The sequence below is a fragment of the Impatiens glandulifera genome, chromosome 7 (genome assembly GCF_907164915.1).
Source record: "Impatiens glandulifera chromosome 7, dImpGla2.1, whole genome shotgun sequence".
Taxonomy (NCBI): domain Eukaryota; kingdom Viridiplantae; phylum Streptophyta; class Magnoliopsida; order Ericales; family Balsaminaceae; genus Impatiens; species Impatiens glandulifera.
The window spans coordinates 43,668,822-43,685,877 of NC_061868.1; the positions used below are offsets into that span (position 1 = coordinate 43,668,822).

The window sequence follows — 17,056 nt, forward strand, 5'->3', positions numbered from 1 at the left end:
CAGATTTTTGTTGTTTTTGTTTTTTTTACTGGTATTTATTTTCTTCGGATACCATGAATAAATTTGTTAAGTAAAAAGTTCGATTTCTGATCAGTCAAGAATGACAGTGATAGAAGAAGATGGATCAGTTTTCAAATGGAAGATCTATCTATCTCGTGACCATCCGTATAATTAAGCAAGTGATGTTGATTCTGGAAATCATGGGAGTCTAGCTGGTCTTCCATGTTTTCTAGTGATGATTATTAGTACAGAGATGAAAACCCTATTTCCATGTGCCTGTCGATCCATCTTCTATTGTAAATTCCAAAATCATTATCTCACAAATATTAATCCATTTACTTTAACCCTATGTCATGCCTATGCTAATTTAATCATGCAATGCTATTTGATCTGTAATTGTCTTTCATTTGGTTTTCCTCCTATCTAACTGGTAATTAATCGGGAATAATATTTGCATTATTGTCTCAAACACTAATAAGTTCGATCCCGCACCCAATCCGTCTTGTTATCAATAATTCAAAACTTTTCTCGTATTCAATCTTTAATCAAATAAAATATTCTCTTTCGTTTTTTCTATTAAATAATATAATTTTTCGACTTAAGAGACTAAAATGTCACGAGTTCGATTCCAACTGAAAACGTTTTGAGTTTAAGCGGGGTCATTGAGTGTGAGGTGTCATGCTAGCTCTCATTTATTAAAATATATATATATATATAAATTTCATAGTTTCAATTCAAACACAACTCTTTGTCTCATTCAAATAATCTCAAAATCTGAAACAAGGCTATGAAAACAAAATGTTTGAAAATAAATTAATAAAATAAACCACAACCCAAAATAACAAAATAAAACATACAAAAACACATGTGTGAATGGTAAAGACAAAGAGAACAAAGCAAGCAGAAACGTAGTATAATTAATTAACTAATGAGTAGGTAGGATCAACAGTAAAAGAAAGATGAATAGGAATAATTAATTTAATGAATTAATTCAAACTTACTTCTACCAAAATAAATTTACATAATAACTAATTCAAATTTTAAATATCAAATTATATAAACAATTTAAAAAAATAAAAATTGTTTTATTTTGTTATTTTACATAGATATCATGACCCAAAAATGTTCATTTAAGATCAATTTGAAAATTTCATAATCTTGATTACGCAATATATCAATATAAACTATCAATAAAACGGTGTTGTAAAAATTTATAAAAAATATAAAAACAACTAAAATTATCTTTACGCTAAATTTGATAAACAATGCTTAAAGATGTCATGTTAAATAATAACTAACTCAAAATAGTAACAAATTTGATAAAAGTAAAATGACCTTCACAACCAAAGATTAGTGACAATATTTTTTAATAGCGTACTAAAAACATATTAAAAACAAGATTATTTCATCTCATTTATTGCTAAAAAGATGAAAAACACAAATTCAAAAAAAAAAATCAATAAAATTAGATTTTATTAGAAAAAAAAAATGACACATAAACAATTAAAAGTATTATACAAAGTAAAAAAATTGAGAAAAAAATCGTAGGGTGTTGTCACTTTCAAAACATAACATCAAATATTTTTTGGCATTTAAAAAGCTCTTTATTTTTTCTAATAATAGAGTTAAAATAATTTTTAATTATATGTATATATATTAAAAAGTGCAGAGTCACGTGACATGGTCGATAATCACGAGAGGGAAAAGGCAGATTGCTTTTCTGAGATAAAATATCCAATGCAAGCTTTTTCCACCACATGTTCGTGGACTGTTCTGATTTATAGAAACACTTATTTACTAGTTTAATTTAATTTCAGATTACAAAATTAATAAAAGAATAACAATACATTTTTATTTATTTTAGTTTATGTGAATGTCGGTCGATGAGTATAAATAAACGTAAATTAATATATGGTTTAAATTTAAAACGAGGAAACTATAACTTGAGTCTAACCGTCAAAGTTTGCAAAACGCGAACGCGAACGCGAACGCAAGTTTAATGGTATGAATTTTGAGTTGGAAGTCAGGGACAAGAACAACACCCGCTGGAAGTTCATGTGCAAAAAAAAAAATTATTCCAAAAGGAATAAATGTCAATATACCCTCAAACTTGTCCACAATATTCATCTATATCCTTGTTCAAAACATTTGGGTCTTACTCTCCAACTTAGCCATTAAATTACATGGACCAATTTTATAAGGATTTTTTTTTTAAATGGTCCAAGACATTAGAGAATAAAAACATGAAAAATAAAATAAAATTATAAACATATTACCCAACATATTATCGAGCAAAAATAATTATATTCGTCGACTAACTATTTCGATTTTTCGAAATGAATATAAAAAAACGTTACTATAATAGAATTATGAATATACGCATATGACGACACAATCATTGAGAGTTCGTCGATTTTTCTCAAACTAGATAGTCCCTAGAAAATAATCGGGATGATAATACAAATATGTATTTCTTCCATATTAGCATATTAGTCGAATCTAAATTTCACAGCAACTATAAAAAAAAGAAAAAAACTCAAACACCTATTGAATCTTAGTAATACTTCATAACAGATTTCAAATATTAATCACATAATTACCTTACAAACCTTATGACACATATGATAATGACTAAAATAATGCACTTTTTTTTTTTTAATTTTATTTAAAGTATTCTAACGAATTAAATCTTTATTTTAGTAAGAAGTCTTGTCCTATTATTTATTAATCATGTTACTCATTCCATAAAAAATATTTTGAAAAAAATTTTAAACACACAATAAAATATATTTCTCTATTCACTATGTATGAAAGGATATTATTAGTTGAAGATCCAATTCTAAAATTTATTTATTAAAAAAAACAATTTCATTCGGTAAAAGAATTAAAACTAATCACGTTAATTAGAAAAAGTGGATTAAATTTATTTTCTTTTAACTCGATTTAAAATTTATTTTTTATTCACTCTTTAGTATCTATTCAATCTTATATATATTTTATTAATAGGTTTAAAACTAAAAATTAACAAAACTAGTTTTATTAAAATAAAACATAAAATAATAAATAATAATCAATTACAAGTTACGAAATTGAAAAATAAATTGAGATTTCTAAACTAATAATGTTTAATTTGTTTTATACGTATAATTTATTGATTTATAATTAATTTTATCATAATTTTCTTTGATGGGCATGTATTTAAATACTTATTAGAGTACAATTTCTAAAGTTGATATATATATATATATATATATATATATATATATATATATATATATATATATATATATATATATTATTGAAAAATTAAAAAAATTATATAAAAGGAAATATTCTTATAATATTCTGAAAATATCTTATGGGTTAACGATGGATTGAGGTAACAAATACTCTATTTTGAATTTGAGAATGAATTTTTGGGTCCGAAAAAACATAAAAATAAACGGTAGTTTTCTTAAGAAAAATAATTTATTAAATAATGTATTTTTATCTTAAAAAAAGTTTATTATTTACAAATATAATAAATAATATGCAAAATAAGAAGAAATTATGAATTAGATTTAGCTTGATTTCTAAATGGTTAGAATTATGTTGACACTTTAATATTTGTTAAATGAAGTTTGACAAGATTTAATCAAAATTGTTGCGGACGATTTGATTTGTAAGTATATTTATAATTAGTCACCTCTAACCTCTCTGGCAGAGCAAGAAGGTTGTTTGTTAGGGAAATTTGAAGAGATGACCCTCATAAATGTTTCAAATGAGCTGGTGACCACATAAAAATTTTGAACGAAATTGTTCCCGTTGCGAGACATAACCGGATGCCTGTGAAAAGTCCTTTCGCGAATGTATCTCGCGATTGTGGACTTTTCAAAAAAAAATTGCGTTTGTGAACTTTTTACCTGTCATCCGGTTGCTTCTCGCGACGGGACAATTTCGTCAAAAAAATATGAAGTGGTTACCAGCGCATTTAAAATTATGCGCTGATCACCAGCTCATCTACCCCTATTATGGGAGTCATTTCGTCAAATTTCCCGTTTGTTAGGGGCAAAACAATAATTTCTTAAAAAATTAAAATTACTATTTTGTCCCTCCATATGAATAAAACATGAATTCCTATAACAAATAATTTTATCCCATAGCGAAGAGTCTAAGTCATGTTGGATTGAATGGAAGTGGACCACAATTAAAATGGTAAGGGAACGGAGATAAAGAAGAGGTAAAACTATTTTTTATTGTAAAAGAGTTACTACGATTTGAAGTCTATTTTGAAACATGAGTGATACTTGAGCCAATATTCGGTTATTGTGATGTTTAAATAAAAACCGCGAGCTTGGTTGATTTGAGTCGATAGTCTTTATCTTAATTATTTTCTAGTGAACTATTTGACTCGAAAAAAATCGTAAAATTTTCAGTAACTGCAGTTAACCGATACGTTTTCTTCCCAACGCTATTATTATGACAACGATAATAACTAATAAGATTTGTCTGAAAAACCGGTAAAATCTGTTAAACGTTAAATTTTATTTTATGTTTGAATTGTTATTACAAATTTTGTTGGGTAATTGGTTGAGTATGTTTATGGTTAACTACTATCATTTAGATGAATCAAATTAGCCTACTTTTTTTTTTTTTTTTTTTTTTTTTTTGACTATCTTCAACCTTGTTCTCACTCTAGTCATCAGAAAAGTGGGAGAGGAATTTAGCTCGAATTCGGAAGGATCGATGGCGAGCGGACTCTCGATTCCGTTTCCTCGCTTTGTTTCCCAGGTTGATCCCAATCACTTCGCTACATCAACCACCGACCTTTCTCAACTTTCTCTGCGCGGACGCCATAGCTTAGTTATCAGAACTTCAAGGAATCGAACTCCATACCTCTGCAACAGAATTTATAGCTATAACACCAATGATAATAGCAATAAACAACCAGAGACAACCGGAATTCAGCTCTATCGTGATATTGAGAGGTATTCAGTGAATTGTTTTAACGTATATCGTTCTTTCTTCATTGATTCACACGTTATATCACTCTGATGATTTCTGTTCCTTCGAACTTTTGTTAGTGGAAAAGTTTCGGAAAATTCAGGTTGATTGAACATATTGGAATCATGGAGAAAAAATCTATAAGTTTTGAACTGGATCGCTGATTAATTTGCATGTGTAATTTATTTTCTTGATTAATTGTCTTGTGGATTGAAATTGGATCGAGTTTATTTACACTGAAACCTTTGGTCATTGGAAGGATCATATAAACTTATAATACATTTGATCAATGATCTTTATTGGTACCTGGTGACCTAATTCTTAATTTGAAAATGTGTATTCATTCTAAATTCATTTAAAATTGAAGCAATTGTTTGAAGCTTTTGTGGACATGTGAAACAACGTTCATAAAATTCCAATGAAAAAGAGGAGAATTGATCATACTAGGACAATAATGGATTTTCGAGTATTTGTAAGTCACTTATCAAACTGAACAAACCATCTGTTATAACTTCTAACCTGTAGGTATGGCTTTACCATCTTTCTGGTTCATCACACAATTGAAATGTTGTCTTCAAATGATAGAGCAAGTCCTTGTTTCTCATTAATTTGTAATTGAATGTTTTAGTCTCAATGAATTGACTCATTGAGTATTCTCTAAATTTTATCTATTACATTAATGGTTCAAAAGAATAAAAGTATCTTTATTGTATATTTGCAGAGTGCTTACGGAGAGTGTAAGACAGTCTCAGTATTCTTGGGGCAGCTCGGGAGACTGGAGTGAAGTGGAGGTCTCATTTTCACTTGACATTATCCCTGTTTTTATTAGTTACCCTCCACCTCTGTCACTAAACAAATAGACAGACCAAAAGATTATGAGAATTTTAAACCTTACTATTCATGAATCAAGATATATTTTGTCTAACTATTGATACACTTTAACATTACAGGGAGCGTGGGTTATCAAGCCAAAAGATTCCCAGCCTAATGCAATCGTTCATTTCGTCGGTGGTATATTTGTTGGAGCTGCTCCTCAGCTTACTTACCGTTTGTTTCTTGAGCGCCTTGCAGAAAAGTAAGTGGATTCAGAATTATTGTAATTTCTAGTATTGCAACCAAAATGCAGACATCCTGGAAGTTTATGTGACAACATTTTTTTTAACGACTTTTCTTTTAATCCAGGGGTATTTTGGTAATTGCAACTCCATACGCCAGTGGGTTTGATCACTTCTATATAGCAGATGAAACTCAGTTTAAATTTGATAGATGTCTCAGGTCCCTACAGGAATCAGTGAGTTAAAGTAATTATGAAACTGAGGAACATTCTTGTAACATTCTCATTAAAAGAAGTTGATTGATTATTTAATGCGTTTGGTTAGGTAGAAGATCTTCCTACGTTTGGCATTGGGCATTCTCTAGGATCCGTCATTCATCTTTTGATTGGTATCTTCATATAATGTAGTTTACAAGGAGGAGGTTCGGTCTTTCGGGGATTTTTACTTGATTGTTTCTTGCCCATTTATCAGGCTCAAGATATGCTCTGAAAAGAAATGGAAATATACTAATGGCATTCAACAACAAGGTATCTTTATTCCGCCTGCTTTCTTATTGAATTGTTTGTTAACAATTATGGGTGCTACTAATTTTCCAGGATGCAAGCTTGGCAGTTCCATTATTTTCACCTGTATTAGTCCCAATGGCTCAAAGATTTGGACCTCTTCTATCTCAGATTGCTTCCTCACCAACTGTCCGCTTTGGGGTGAGTGGCTCATTCCAGTTAATCGATATCTGTCCCCTGTGAATATTTCGATAACATTATCATATTCTCATACGGTTATGTAACAAAAAGGAGTTGGATCTTTGTAGGATGCTATTTAAGTATTTATTTTTCTTGAAATGTTTTATGTCAACTTACTAACTGCCCGTTTAAACAGAGGTTTCTATCCTGAAAAAGAAAGTGTTTCCACATATCCAGTTCATTTCTTAGACAACAAAACCATTTAAATGACCTCTCACTTTCTTAATGATTTGTTAACAGGCTGAAATGACTTTGAAGCAGTTGGAGAATCTTAGCCCCCCCATATTAAAACAAGTTCTCCCACTGGTTGAACAACTTCCTCCATTGTACAAGGACTTGGTAGACGGTAGGGAGAATTTCAGTCCTAAGCCAGAAGAAACTCGAAGACTAGTATGCAAAAAACAAACAAATCATCATCCTAGTAACTTTTATGCAGCTATTTTGAATTTGTGGATTTGAAATTTCAGGTTAGATCATACTATGGCATTTCTCGGAATCTACTAGTACAGTTCAAAGACGATGCAATTGATGAAACTCCTACACTAGCCCAATTGTTTAGCTCAGGGTCTGCGGTTAGTTCAATGCTAGACATGTCTATTCGCACACTTCCTGGGGATCATGGTCTTCCTCTACATCAGGTATAGTTTTTAATGAAATGCTAAAACAAAAATATTCGCGAATTGAATACAAGAGTATGGTTTGGCTATTTTGTTAGGCTCTACCGGATGTTCCTCCAGCAATGGTGGATGCGGTTAATAGGGGAGGTGAGTTTCTAGCGAATTTGGCTGCAGGAACGCCGTGGGAGAATGTTGCAAAAGAAGCAGGCATTGACACAGGAATGCTTAGAGCAGCAGATAATTCTAAAGATTTGGATTCGCTTGTGGATGTGATCGCTTCTTGGATAGCTTCTAATGCAACTGGTTCAAGACTTTTGAGGTCTTGAATCGAGAATCGTGATCCCTGAAGTGTTGGACTCAACCCGCATAAACTGGCCAAAACAAACACAATTCTTCTGCAGTGGAAATTGTCTTATTTCCTGTAAATTTGTTGAAAGAAAAGAAGGATTTTACTTCATATATTTTCTTATAAGTGAAACAAACAATCAATAGTAAAAACATTACAATCTCTTAATTAAATCAGATAAGTCCCAAAGGAATGTATAAGCAGTTAGCTGGTGTTGAATTCTGTGTTTATATTAAATAATATAAGTTTATTTAAGGCCCGTTTAAACTCAAAACGCTTTCAAATAGAATTGAATATCTGTGACATTTTGGTCTCTTAAGCCGATTTTTACTACTAGATTACAACTTAAAAATAAGAATAAAAAAAAAATGAATATAAGTTGGTTTAACTATATTAAGTATTAGTTGAGCTGAGTTCAGTCCGCCTATACATTTTTCACAAATTTTATGAACAGAAGCGCTGATTTTGTCAATTTCGGTTTAGGGTTCAGTTTAGCAGTATACAATTTTCATGAGTTCCTTCTACTATTTAGAAAAAAAAGGTTTTCAAAACTCGTTACAAAATATTCAAAATGATATATATATATTACATGTATTAATATTTATACATTTTGAAAATCTCAAATTATATATATAATTGAAATAATAAAATATATATATATATATATATCCAAACGAACCCTTGCAAGTCCTCGTTTGCCCTTTTTTACAGTAAGGAGGAGAGGAGTTCAGAGCAGATACATTCAATTGGAGACGCCGGCGAACTTCCCGTTGAAGCTCCTCCTCCGTGAGTCGCCGTCTTTTAGCACCGTCACCGCTACCACCACCAGGTATTTCTTTTCTGTATTCATATTTCAAATCCTGCGGCCTTCTATCTCCTTAAGTACGACGCTCGATCTCATCTTCGGATGTCGTTCGATATTATCTCTTCATATCCACGCTTTGTCTTTTTATCGCATTCTATCGCGGCTTCACTTTGATTTAGGTTGTTCTTTCTCTCAGCGTTGGTATACTTTTTTCTTCGGAGGCTTGATTTGACCTGATTTTGGTAAAATAGGATGATGCATAGTGATTTCTGCATAAGTAATCTGTTAAAAAGTGTCGTGTGTGTGTGTTATTGCTATTCTCTCTGTGGTCAGATTTTTTTGTCGATTTTTGGTGGATTGGCTCAAAATTATAGGCAAAGATAGAAAGCATTTACATTGTTCTATCCTTGAGACAACAAGCTTAAGCTTGTGAATTCACATGTTACACTATAGTGATATGTTGTGACCCGTTAAGAATATAACGTGTAATCGTAACTAAATAGAAAGAAGATAGACAAGATTGAGGGAGAAGAGAAGATAAGGGATCGAAATAGATAGACAAAGACCGATAGAAGTTAGAAAAGAATATCGATGGCTCAAGACTTGTAATTAGAGAGAAACTAGAAAGTACAAACTACCCCTAATGAAACTAGTCTAAGGTTATATAGTCTTCTTACAATGGTAATCTAGTAATAAAACACAACTAAAGAAAATAAGATCAAATATTCCCGGCACCTGATGTGGGACACAACATGATATGTAATGTCCTGTAAAAGGTTACATCTCTGTGCCACATCTTAGAGTAAGGGTTCAAGAAGCTTCTTTTTATCTGATTTATATCTTTATATTCAAGTATGATGTTATTCTTATCTAAAATTTTGTGATTTTGTGTTCTTCATGTCATAAATGTTGATAAATACTTCGATTTGTTAATCTTAGAGGTTGCTATCTATAACTGAAATACAGCTTCTACACTGTTTATTTTATTTTGCTACTGTTTAAGTTAGGGTGTATATGTTGTTGCGAAAGATATATAAGTTCATCATGGATAAATGGCTGTAATGGTTTCTATGCTTTTGTAGGCTGGTCTGTAGAAATTGTATAATGTTGTCTTACTTATATAACTCGAGTTTAAAGCATGTATATCCTTGTTGGGTTTTTATTTGGTAGAAATTCTACTCTTCCCAAATTAGATGGCTTGTTTTCTTTTCATGATGATGGTGGCTCGTGTAAATGTTATTATTAAACATTCTACATGCTACATTTTGAGTTAAGATTGATCATTCATGTAGTATAATAGTGGTGGGGAAATAGAGCAAATTTGTTCTAAATTCAAGAGCTTTAATTTAAACATTGTTAGGTTAATTTTCTATGCTGTGACAAACCTGAGCACTATGCTTTGTGCAAATTTTGGTGCTTTATTGCAATGTCATGAGCTAAAACTCGAGAATCATTTCCATGTTGAAAGTTTGGATCCATTCTGAGCTGAAAATCTAGGCAGTTAGGCTTAACACAACATATCAGTTGGTTTAAATGATTAAGTGCTTATTTGAATTACGTTCATTTCATAGCTTTGATTTAAAATCACTTGCTTATTTAGATTCAGCTCCAATTAAGCTAAAATTTGGAGGAACTTATTAAGTTATGAATACTAACTCGGTAATCTAGTAACACACAATCAGTAGTAAGGATTTGCTCAGTCTTGAGTCTTGACTTACGTATCTGCTTGTTATTCATAAAGAATTATTTGGTTTTGATAAACCCCCATCTGCAATTGTGGTGTATTCTGCATGTTAGAGTTTCTTAGGTTTACCTGACATTTTTAAACAATTTGTCTCAAATGAAAGATAAAGTCATATAAAAGGTAATTAAAATTTTCAATTCTTGTATCCAAATACCCCGTAAAAATGTTTTTTTATTATTTTAAATTCAATAAGATTTCTCCTGATATGAAGGCGTATCTGATAATAAATAAATCATTATTACTGTATTATAAGTCATAGTACTAAAAATCGGTACAAAGATCGTGTTACGTTTGACTTATTATATCTTTGTGATTTTACTTAGTTTGGGCTAAGCGCCATGGCATGGAAGGGACAGTTATCTCGGAACCTGAAGGAGCTGAGAATACTCTTCAGTCAGGCATCACCTGCAAGCTCTTCTACTAGGTTTTCTTCATTTTATTTACTTATTAAAGTTTTGTTTGGTTTGGTTGAATGATTTTGCTTACTTGACCATGGTCCCTCCTTTTGACAGAGCATTTGTAGAGAACAACTACAAGGATCTGAAAACGCTCAACCCCAAACTCCCTATACTGATTCGTGAATGCAGTGGGATCGAGCCACAGCTGTGGGCTAGATACGGTATTATATCTATATCCCTCCTCCCTAAAGGGTATTATTGACTTTTTGCCTCGGTTCTTATCTGTGTGGAAATAACGATGGAACAGATATGGGAATGGAGAGGGGTATTCGGTTGGAAGGAATGACTGAGACGCAGATATTGAAGGCATTAGAGGATCTTAACAAAGCTGGTGCAGCTATTAATAAAAGCTGAAGAGGATTGCTTTGTTGTTTGTTTTGTTTTGTGAGAAAAATAAATAAATATATGAATATTCATGATCTCAAGATCCTACTGCTTGTTTGAGTTTTCATCTATTATTTATGTTCTGATTTGCAGAGACACAAACATAAATAAATATTCTCTGAATCATCATTGGTTTTATTTTATGGCATTTTATTTTTCTTTTGGATAGGGATAATATGGCATTCAAGTTGAGTTTCTTCCATCAATCACTTGGACACTTGCGGTTTGGATTAAATGATACCACATTCAGACAAGCCACTTTGATTTGAAATTCATAAGATTTCGAGTAGTCTCAACTACCTTTATTCACTAGGTTCAAAATGACTTTTTATCAATAATTTTTCTTATATCCAGGCATGGCAAATTTTCAAAACCGGGTATCTATTTGATTCGAAATTATCAATTTCAAATCAAGACCCGATTAATTACAAGGAAACAAAACAATTATTTTAAGCACACGGTTTGTTTTATAAATATACATTCTTTTACAATAATTAATTTGTTTTATAAATGGATTTTTTTTAATTGAGTTAATAAAATAAATATTATGCTCATATTTTTGTGTCATGGAGAATGTGTAATCTATTTTATAAATGAAATTTGTAATTTATATTATTTTATTGCTAGATTTACCGATAATTTATCTATTCTAATCTATCAATATTTTTATTTGCTTTATAGAGTAATATTAAATGAGAAAAAATAAAGTGACAAAAAAGATCATTAGTGTCCCTTTCTAAAAATTTAAAAACGATTTGTTTTACAAAATAATTGAAGGTTAAAAGTAAATTTAAAAACGATTTGTTTTACAAAATAATTGAAGGTTAAAAGTAAATTTAAAAACGATTTGTTTTACAAAATAATTGAAGGTTAAAAGTAAGTGATTATAGTAATTAGAAGGTCACTAGAGTAATTTGACATTACTCTATAAAACCAAAAAGAATATTAATAGATCACAATAAAACAAATTATTTGTAAATTTTACTATAAAATAATATAAATTACATATTCTATTTATAAAATACCCATCCTCCATCGTAACAAAATATAAAAGAGTTAAAAGAGCGAATATTTTGATAATTTTAGATAATTGAGTCTAAACAAATCATTTAAGGATTAAAAATTAACAAATATAATAATTAGGCCAAAAATCAACGATTAAAAATTAAAATAGTTTGAGGGTTTTAGTTAGAAGGGCCGTTATGCCATTGGTGACCATTTCTATAAGTTTGAGGGCCAATTTGTTATAGAAAATAATTTAAATGCTAAAAGTAAGCTATCCAAGTAATGGGATAGTCACTCAAATACTTTTTTCTAAAAAAAAATAAGATTATGATGTTAAAAAAAATGTTTTTTCTTACTAATTTATAAAAATAAAATATTAAAATTTGTATCTTAATGAAAAAATTGGTCCCTATTTTCTCGGTTACAAGTACCCGACGAATCAACAAACGGATATCCGACCCGCATTCGGCTCAAAACTTTTGGTTCCTAATTATAGTTGACATGCCTAGTTATATCAAATAACAATAATTACCCAAGTATGGTTAAAAGAAGCATAAAACACAAAATAATTATACCAAATAAGTTTCTCTAATTTTACTTGAGCTTTGAAATGCAATTGTAACAAAAATCCTGAATATATGTTTCTGGGCTGGCATATGCATGGTAATTGAAACATACTATTATAAAATTTGGTTAGCAGCTTAAGAAACAAATATTCCAATTAAACAGAGACAAGTGAAATTCAATAATATCACATAATAAATAAAGCTTGCTCTTACAAATAAATGATATTATGTTTTCCTCTTACTACTTTCTTTCTTGTCCCTGATAATCCCTTAAACAAACTACTCATCTTCCTCGTGTCGTTATCGTCGTGTTCTATTCCTGCTTGATTTCACCGGTCCAATAAGTTTTAGTCGCGAGAAGAACTTTCTCGGGTATAAACGGGCCGCTTTCATGATCCATAATCTGACTCTTCCATCTCATTCCGTCCGTTACATCTTTAATCTTCACCAGAGTCTCCACCACGTCCCTGAATATAACTATCCCTTCCGGTCTCAATATTCTATCCATCTCGATCAATATATCCGTCATATCGCACCTACACACCACCACATTATTATTATTAATCAGCTTTTTGAATTTCAATTTCAATTAATCATGTTCTTACCTGTCTTCATATAAGGTAAACACGCCACCAGCATGGATCAGATCATAAGTTCTCGGATAAGTTGATACAGCTTCGCACCAATCATGATGAGTTCCTATTAAACCTCGTTCGTAAATGACGCCTAGAGTGTCTTGACCAATATTAACCGGGACAACATTCATCACCCAAACCGGATACTTAAGTAGTGCAGCAGCGAAACCTCCTAAGTTAGCATTCATGTCCATCAAGTTTCGATATCTACCTTGAGCTAGATTTCCTATTATGTGTTTGTAATGCGTTACGCGTTCCTTCCACAAGCTATTGTCTTCTTTAAACACTTTCTCGTTAACGCCTGTAATAGTTCCCCTGCTTATTCTAGGAGGAACTGAAAACGCTCGCTCCGGCCACTTCTCTACTCCACCTCCCGCGATCTCCTCTGAGCTACTTACATCCGGTAAAGGTGTTATGCATTTCTCCATGTTCACGTACCTGTTAATTTTGCCTCTCAATTGTCAACAAAACAAAACAAACAATTTGATTTTGAGATTTCAGATCAGATCGATACCATGATTCGTCGGGGTTTCCTGATTTGCACATTTGTAGTGTTTGATCTTCGTTTCCGCTGTTTGGACAGTCAAGGTGGTTGATCGGCTTCTGATAGATTGCGAAATCTTTCTTCTCTATAACTTTCTTCCAACAGAGACGCATAACGATTTCCTCAATCTCGTCCTGTTCTTGCTTCAAATCGTCTTTAGTTCTATCCCAACCTTGCCAATACGATTTCCATCTGATCGGAGGACCTGATAGAATCCAGTAACCGCCTGGCCTCAATACTCTATCAACCTCAATCAAATACATTCCATCTGTTTCCATTACATTATATCATCAGCATTAGCATTCAATTGGATTCAGTCGATTTGTTTGAAGAACATCGAAGATCTTACCGTATTTGTTCCAAGGAATTAAGCAACGAGAACAATGAGCCATGTCGAAGGATCTTGCAGGATACGGAAGTCTCTTCGACGCCAGTATTCCGATCATTCCAGGAACTCCTCTCTCCAACGCAAACCAAACCTGCGCTTCATGAGTATCTCTAGGAGCAAACGACATCGCAAGAATATCTCTCTTCAGCAAGTAAGCTCCCCAACTAGCAACCTTTTCAGATCAAAGAAGAAGAAAAGGTAATTTAAAGCAAGATCTGAGAAACGATAATGATTTATTCAAGATCTAAGAAACGATAATAACTCACTCCGCATCCAGTATCGATTGCGGTTCGTATAGTTCCATCTGTAAGCGAAATAAGCTCGTTAATATCATCGATATAAGCATCAGCGCCGCGAGGGAAACCGGTGCCGCCGCCGGGAAACCGGAAACGATCGCCTTCAACTTGAATCCAATTCTGTATAGCTTTCTCAATACTGAGTTCCTTATGAGGTATGTTATCATACCAAGCGTAATCTCTACTCTGCGGCCATTTAAAAGGCGTTTTGTAATGAGGTGGAGCAGGTATTAAGCATTTGAGAAGTTCGTCTTTAGTAGGACAATGTCGTTCTCTGTAAATCAATCTATCTCGATCGAATCTTCTTCCTCTTTGAGCATGTTGACAAGGTGTGTATTCGCTGTATGACATATCACATGGTGGAATTTGTTTGGTTTCCTTTTTGTTTTCAACGTCCAATTGATGATGGCTTCCGAAATCCAAACCTGAATATGAATCGCCTCCGCCGCTGCTAGGTTTTGATGATGATGATGATCCATTTTCGCATCCGACTCGATCGTAGATCTCGGATCGGCTGGTGAGACCGGGAACGGTGTTTTGCCAGGCGCCTAATACGTAGAAGAGAACGCATAAACCGCTGACGGAGAGTATCCAAGTGAGACGTCTTCTCTTGGTTTCTAGCACTTGGTTAGCTTTTGGAGATCCGGTATAGTCCTTAGCCATTTATATATATATGTTATAGGCCGTTGCGCAAACGCAGAGAACGCAAACGCAAACGCAATCTCAGCTAACAAACTGTAGCATTCGTTGTTCGTTTTTAGCTTATAGTTGTGAGAGTTGTAATTTCATATCTGGATAGAGAAAAGGATATGAAGAATTAGCAAACAACAAGATGAAGAAGAAATGGATTCACGTGAAAGAAGAAGAAGAAGAAAGAATGGAGCCAAAACTGTGAAAACTATAGTTCTACCATTTATGGAAAACTCAAAAGCCTGCAACTTGGTTTGAAGTTAAGTTACAGAGAGATTCTTGAATATTTTAATGTTGTATCAAGAAAATGAGGCAGATTGATTATTGTATTTTTACAATGAATAATGTATTTTTTTTAATCTTAACATTTTGATATTTTGAGATTTTAGGTTAAATTTTCTACAAGAATTACCCCCATTATGGGCATTTTTTTCTCGATTTAACGAGGGTGGTATTAGTGTTTTCCTAATTTCACATGATTTTTTCTGAAGAATATAAACACAGTTAAATATATAATATTATTGATATATTTTATAAGAATTTTAAGTTTATTTATTTATAATAATATAAATATTTTAAAAAAAATTTATATAATTTTTTTTTATTTTTTTAAAGAATATGATATAACAATATTCCGTAATAATTTTTTAAAAACTAAACAACTTGGAGTAGAATAGGATGAGAATGATAAACACATTTTGGTCCATATTGTCATCCCTGTTAATGGGACTCTAGCGCCCACACCGAATATGAACCGAATTGTTTGTCTCACGACGTTCTGAATTCAGCTTAAGATAAAATTCGTTTTTGTATGAGTAAAAACAAACATATTTGGGGATGGTTCCATAATTAATTATTATTATATCATTTTCAATTTATAATTAAAATTGGGATAATACAAAGATAAGGAATGCTAAATAATACAAGTTTTGTCTGGAGAATAGGAACCACTTGTTTAGTTATCTATGAAGATAAAGAAAGAAGAGAGATCTTAACTGATGGTGGTTGATTCATGCTTTTTGTGTTATCTCTTCTTCTTCATGAGGAGGAGTGGAGTGGGGCATGCTTTATAAGAAAATAGATTTGGAAATTAAGGAAATTGTGAATTAAAAAAGGAGTATGGGTTAAATAGTAGATTTGATGGGTTAAAGTTATAAATAGAAAGTTTGATTGGGTCTTTGAGGAATAATCTAATCTCATTGAATTGGCAGCAAAAGTTGGGTTTTTTTTTAACTTGTTGTTACCGACACACACGACACGACAAAGAACAAGAGTGAACTCTCTTCCTCCGACTGTCTAGCTTCCTCAAACAACTCTCAAACCACTTCAGACCCTACTTTCTTTCTCTCTTTTTTTTTTTTTTTTTCTTCAATTTCACTATTTACACTTTTCATAGTAAATTAATAAATGATTTTTTTTTCTATTTATTAGATCTAAAAGTTGAAATTATATTTTGAAGCACAAATAAGTCACTAATATATATAAATAAAATCAAATCTACTATCAATAAAATTAAATATAACTTTGGGTGGTTTTTCTTTATTTTTTTTCTTCTTATTATTTAAGTTATATAGTTGATTGCATGAGTTGGTATAATCGTGATCTTTAACACTAATAAACATAATTAAATACATAAAATTATTTATATATTTATATATTTATATATTTTTTATATTTTATAAAAATGATATGTTTATTTTCTGTATAATATATAATATAAAATTTTAATATGTTAGGTATAAATATTATATTATATAATGTTTTCATTAAAAAAAAATTATATTTTAAAGAAAGTTA

The 17,056-nt window shown here is 31.4% G+C and overlaps 3 protein-coding genes across 4 annotated transcripts; 2 read left to right on the top strand and 1 right to left on the bottom strand.

The window, feature by feature from the left end:
• Positions 1-4,651: 4,651 nt before the first annotated feature.
• Positions 4,652-7,917, top strand: LOC124944468. Its single transcript, XM_047484723.1, has 10 exons — positions 4,652-4,967; positions 5,705-5,774; positions 5,934-6,058; positions 6,166-6,274; positions 6,363-6,426; positions 6,510-6,565; positions 6,635-6,742; positions 7,022-7,171; positions 7,249-7,419; positions 7,497-7,917. The coding sequence occupies exons 1-10, from the start codon at positions 4,726-4,728 to the stop codon at positions 7,722-7,724; spliced, it is 1,323 nt and encodes a 440-aa protein (XP_047340679.1). The 5' UTR covers positions 4,652-4,725; the 3' UTR covers positions 7,725-7,917.
• A 508-nt stretch (positions 7,918-8,425) lies between these two features.
• Positions 8,426-11,301, top strand: LOC124944469 (NADH dehydrogenase [ubiquinone] 1 alpha subcomplex subunit 2). 2 transcript variants are annotated; one of them, XM_047484724.1, is made up of 4 exons: positions 8,426-8,573; positions 10,617-10,717; positions 10,806-10,912; positions 10,999-11,301. In XM_047484724.1, exons 2-4 carry the CDS (start codon positions 10,632-10,634, stop codon positions 11,103-11,105), a joined length of 300 nt encoding a protein of 99 aa, XP_047340680.1. In that variant the 5' UTR covers positions 8,426-8,573; positions 10,617-10,631; the 3' UTR covers positions 11,106-11,301. The 2 variants fall into 2 exon arrangements, with proteins under 2 accessions (XP_047340680.1, XP_047340681.1); XM_047484725.1 differs by having other exon boundaries at positions 8,449-8,573; positions 10,628-10,717.
• A 1,505-nt stretch (positions 11,302-12,806) lies between these two features.
• LOC124944466 (probable methyltransferase PMT17) lies at positions 12,807-15,518 on the bottom strand. Its single transcript, XM_047484722.1, has 5 exons — positions 14,540-15,518; positions 14,235-14,445; positions 13,856-14,153; positions 13,312-13,779; positions 12,807-13,242 (listed from the first exon to the last, which is right to left on the bottom strand). The coding sequence occupies exons 1-5, from the start codon at positions 15,230-15,232 to the stop codon at positions 13,020-13,022; spliced, it is 1,893 nt and encodes a 630-aa protein (XP_047340678.1). The 5' UTR covers positions 15,233-15,518; the 3' UTR covers positions 12,807-13,019.
• Positions 15,519-17,056: the final 1,538 nt, after the last annotated feature.

Bases quoted from the DNA above. Each gene is read 5' to 3' on its own strand.
- LOC124944468 (XM_047484723.1), top strand. From the start codon at position 4,726: ATGGCGAGCGGACTCTCGATTCCGTTTCCTCGCTTTGTTTCCCAGGTT. The intron at 5,775-5,933 runs GTCTCATTTTCA...TTAACATTACAG, and splicing joins GAGACTGGAGTGAAGTGGAG to GGAGCGTGGGTTATCAAGCC. The intron at 6,566-6,634 runs GTATCTTTATTC...CTAATTTTCCAG, and splicing joins TAATGGCATTCAACAACAAG to GATGCAAGCTTGGCAGTTCC.
- LOC124944469 (XM_047484724.1), top strand. From the start codon at position 10,632: ATGGCATGGAAGGGACAGTTATCTCGGAACCTGAAGGAGCTGAGAATA. The intron at 10,718-10,805 runs GTTTTCTTCATT...TCCTTTTGACAG, and splicing joins CCTGCAAGCTCTTCTACTAG to AGCATTTGTAGAGAACAACT. The intron at 10,913-10,998 runs GTATTATATCTA...ACGATGGAACAG, and splicing joins ACAGCTGTGGGCTAGATACG to ATATGGGAATGGAGAGGGGT.
- LOC124944466 (XM_047484722.1), bottom strand. From the start codon at position 15,232: ATGGCTAAGGACTATACCGGATCTCCAAAAGCTAACCAAGTGCTAGAA. The intron at 14,154-14,234 runs GTAAGATCTTCG...TAATGGAAACAG, and splicing joins AATTCCTTGGAACAAATACG to ATGGAATGTATTTGATTGAG. The intron at 13,780-13,855 runs GTATCGATCTGA...CAAAATTAACAG, and splicing joins GGAAACCCCGACGAATCATG to GTACGTGAACATGGAGAAAT.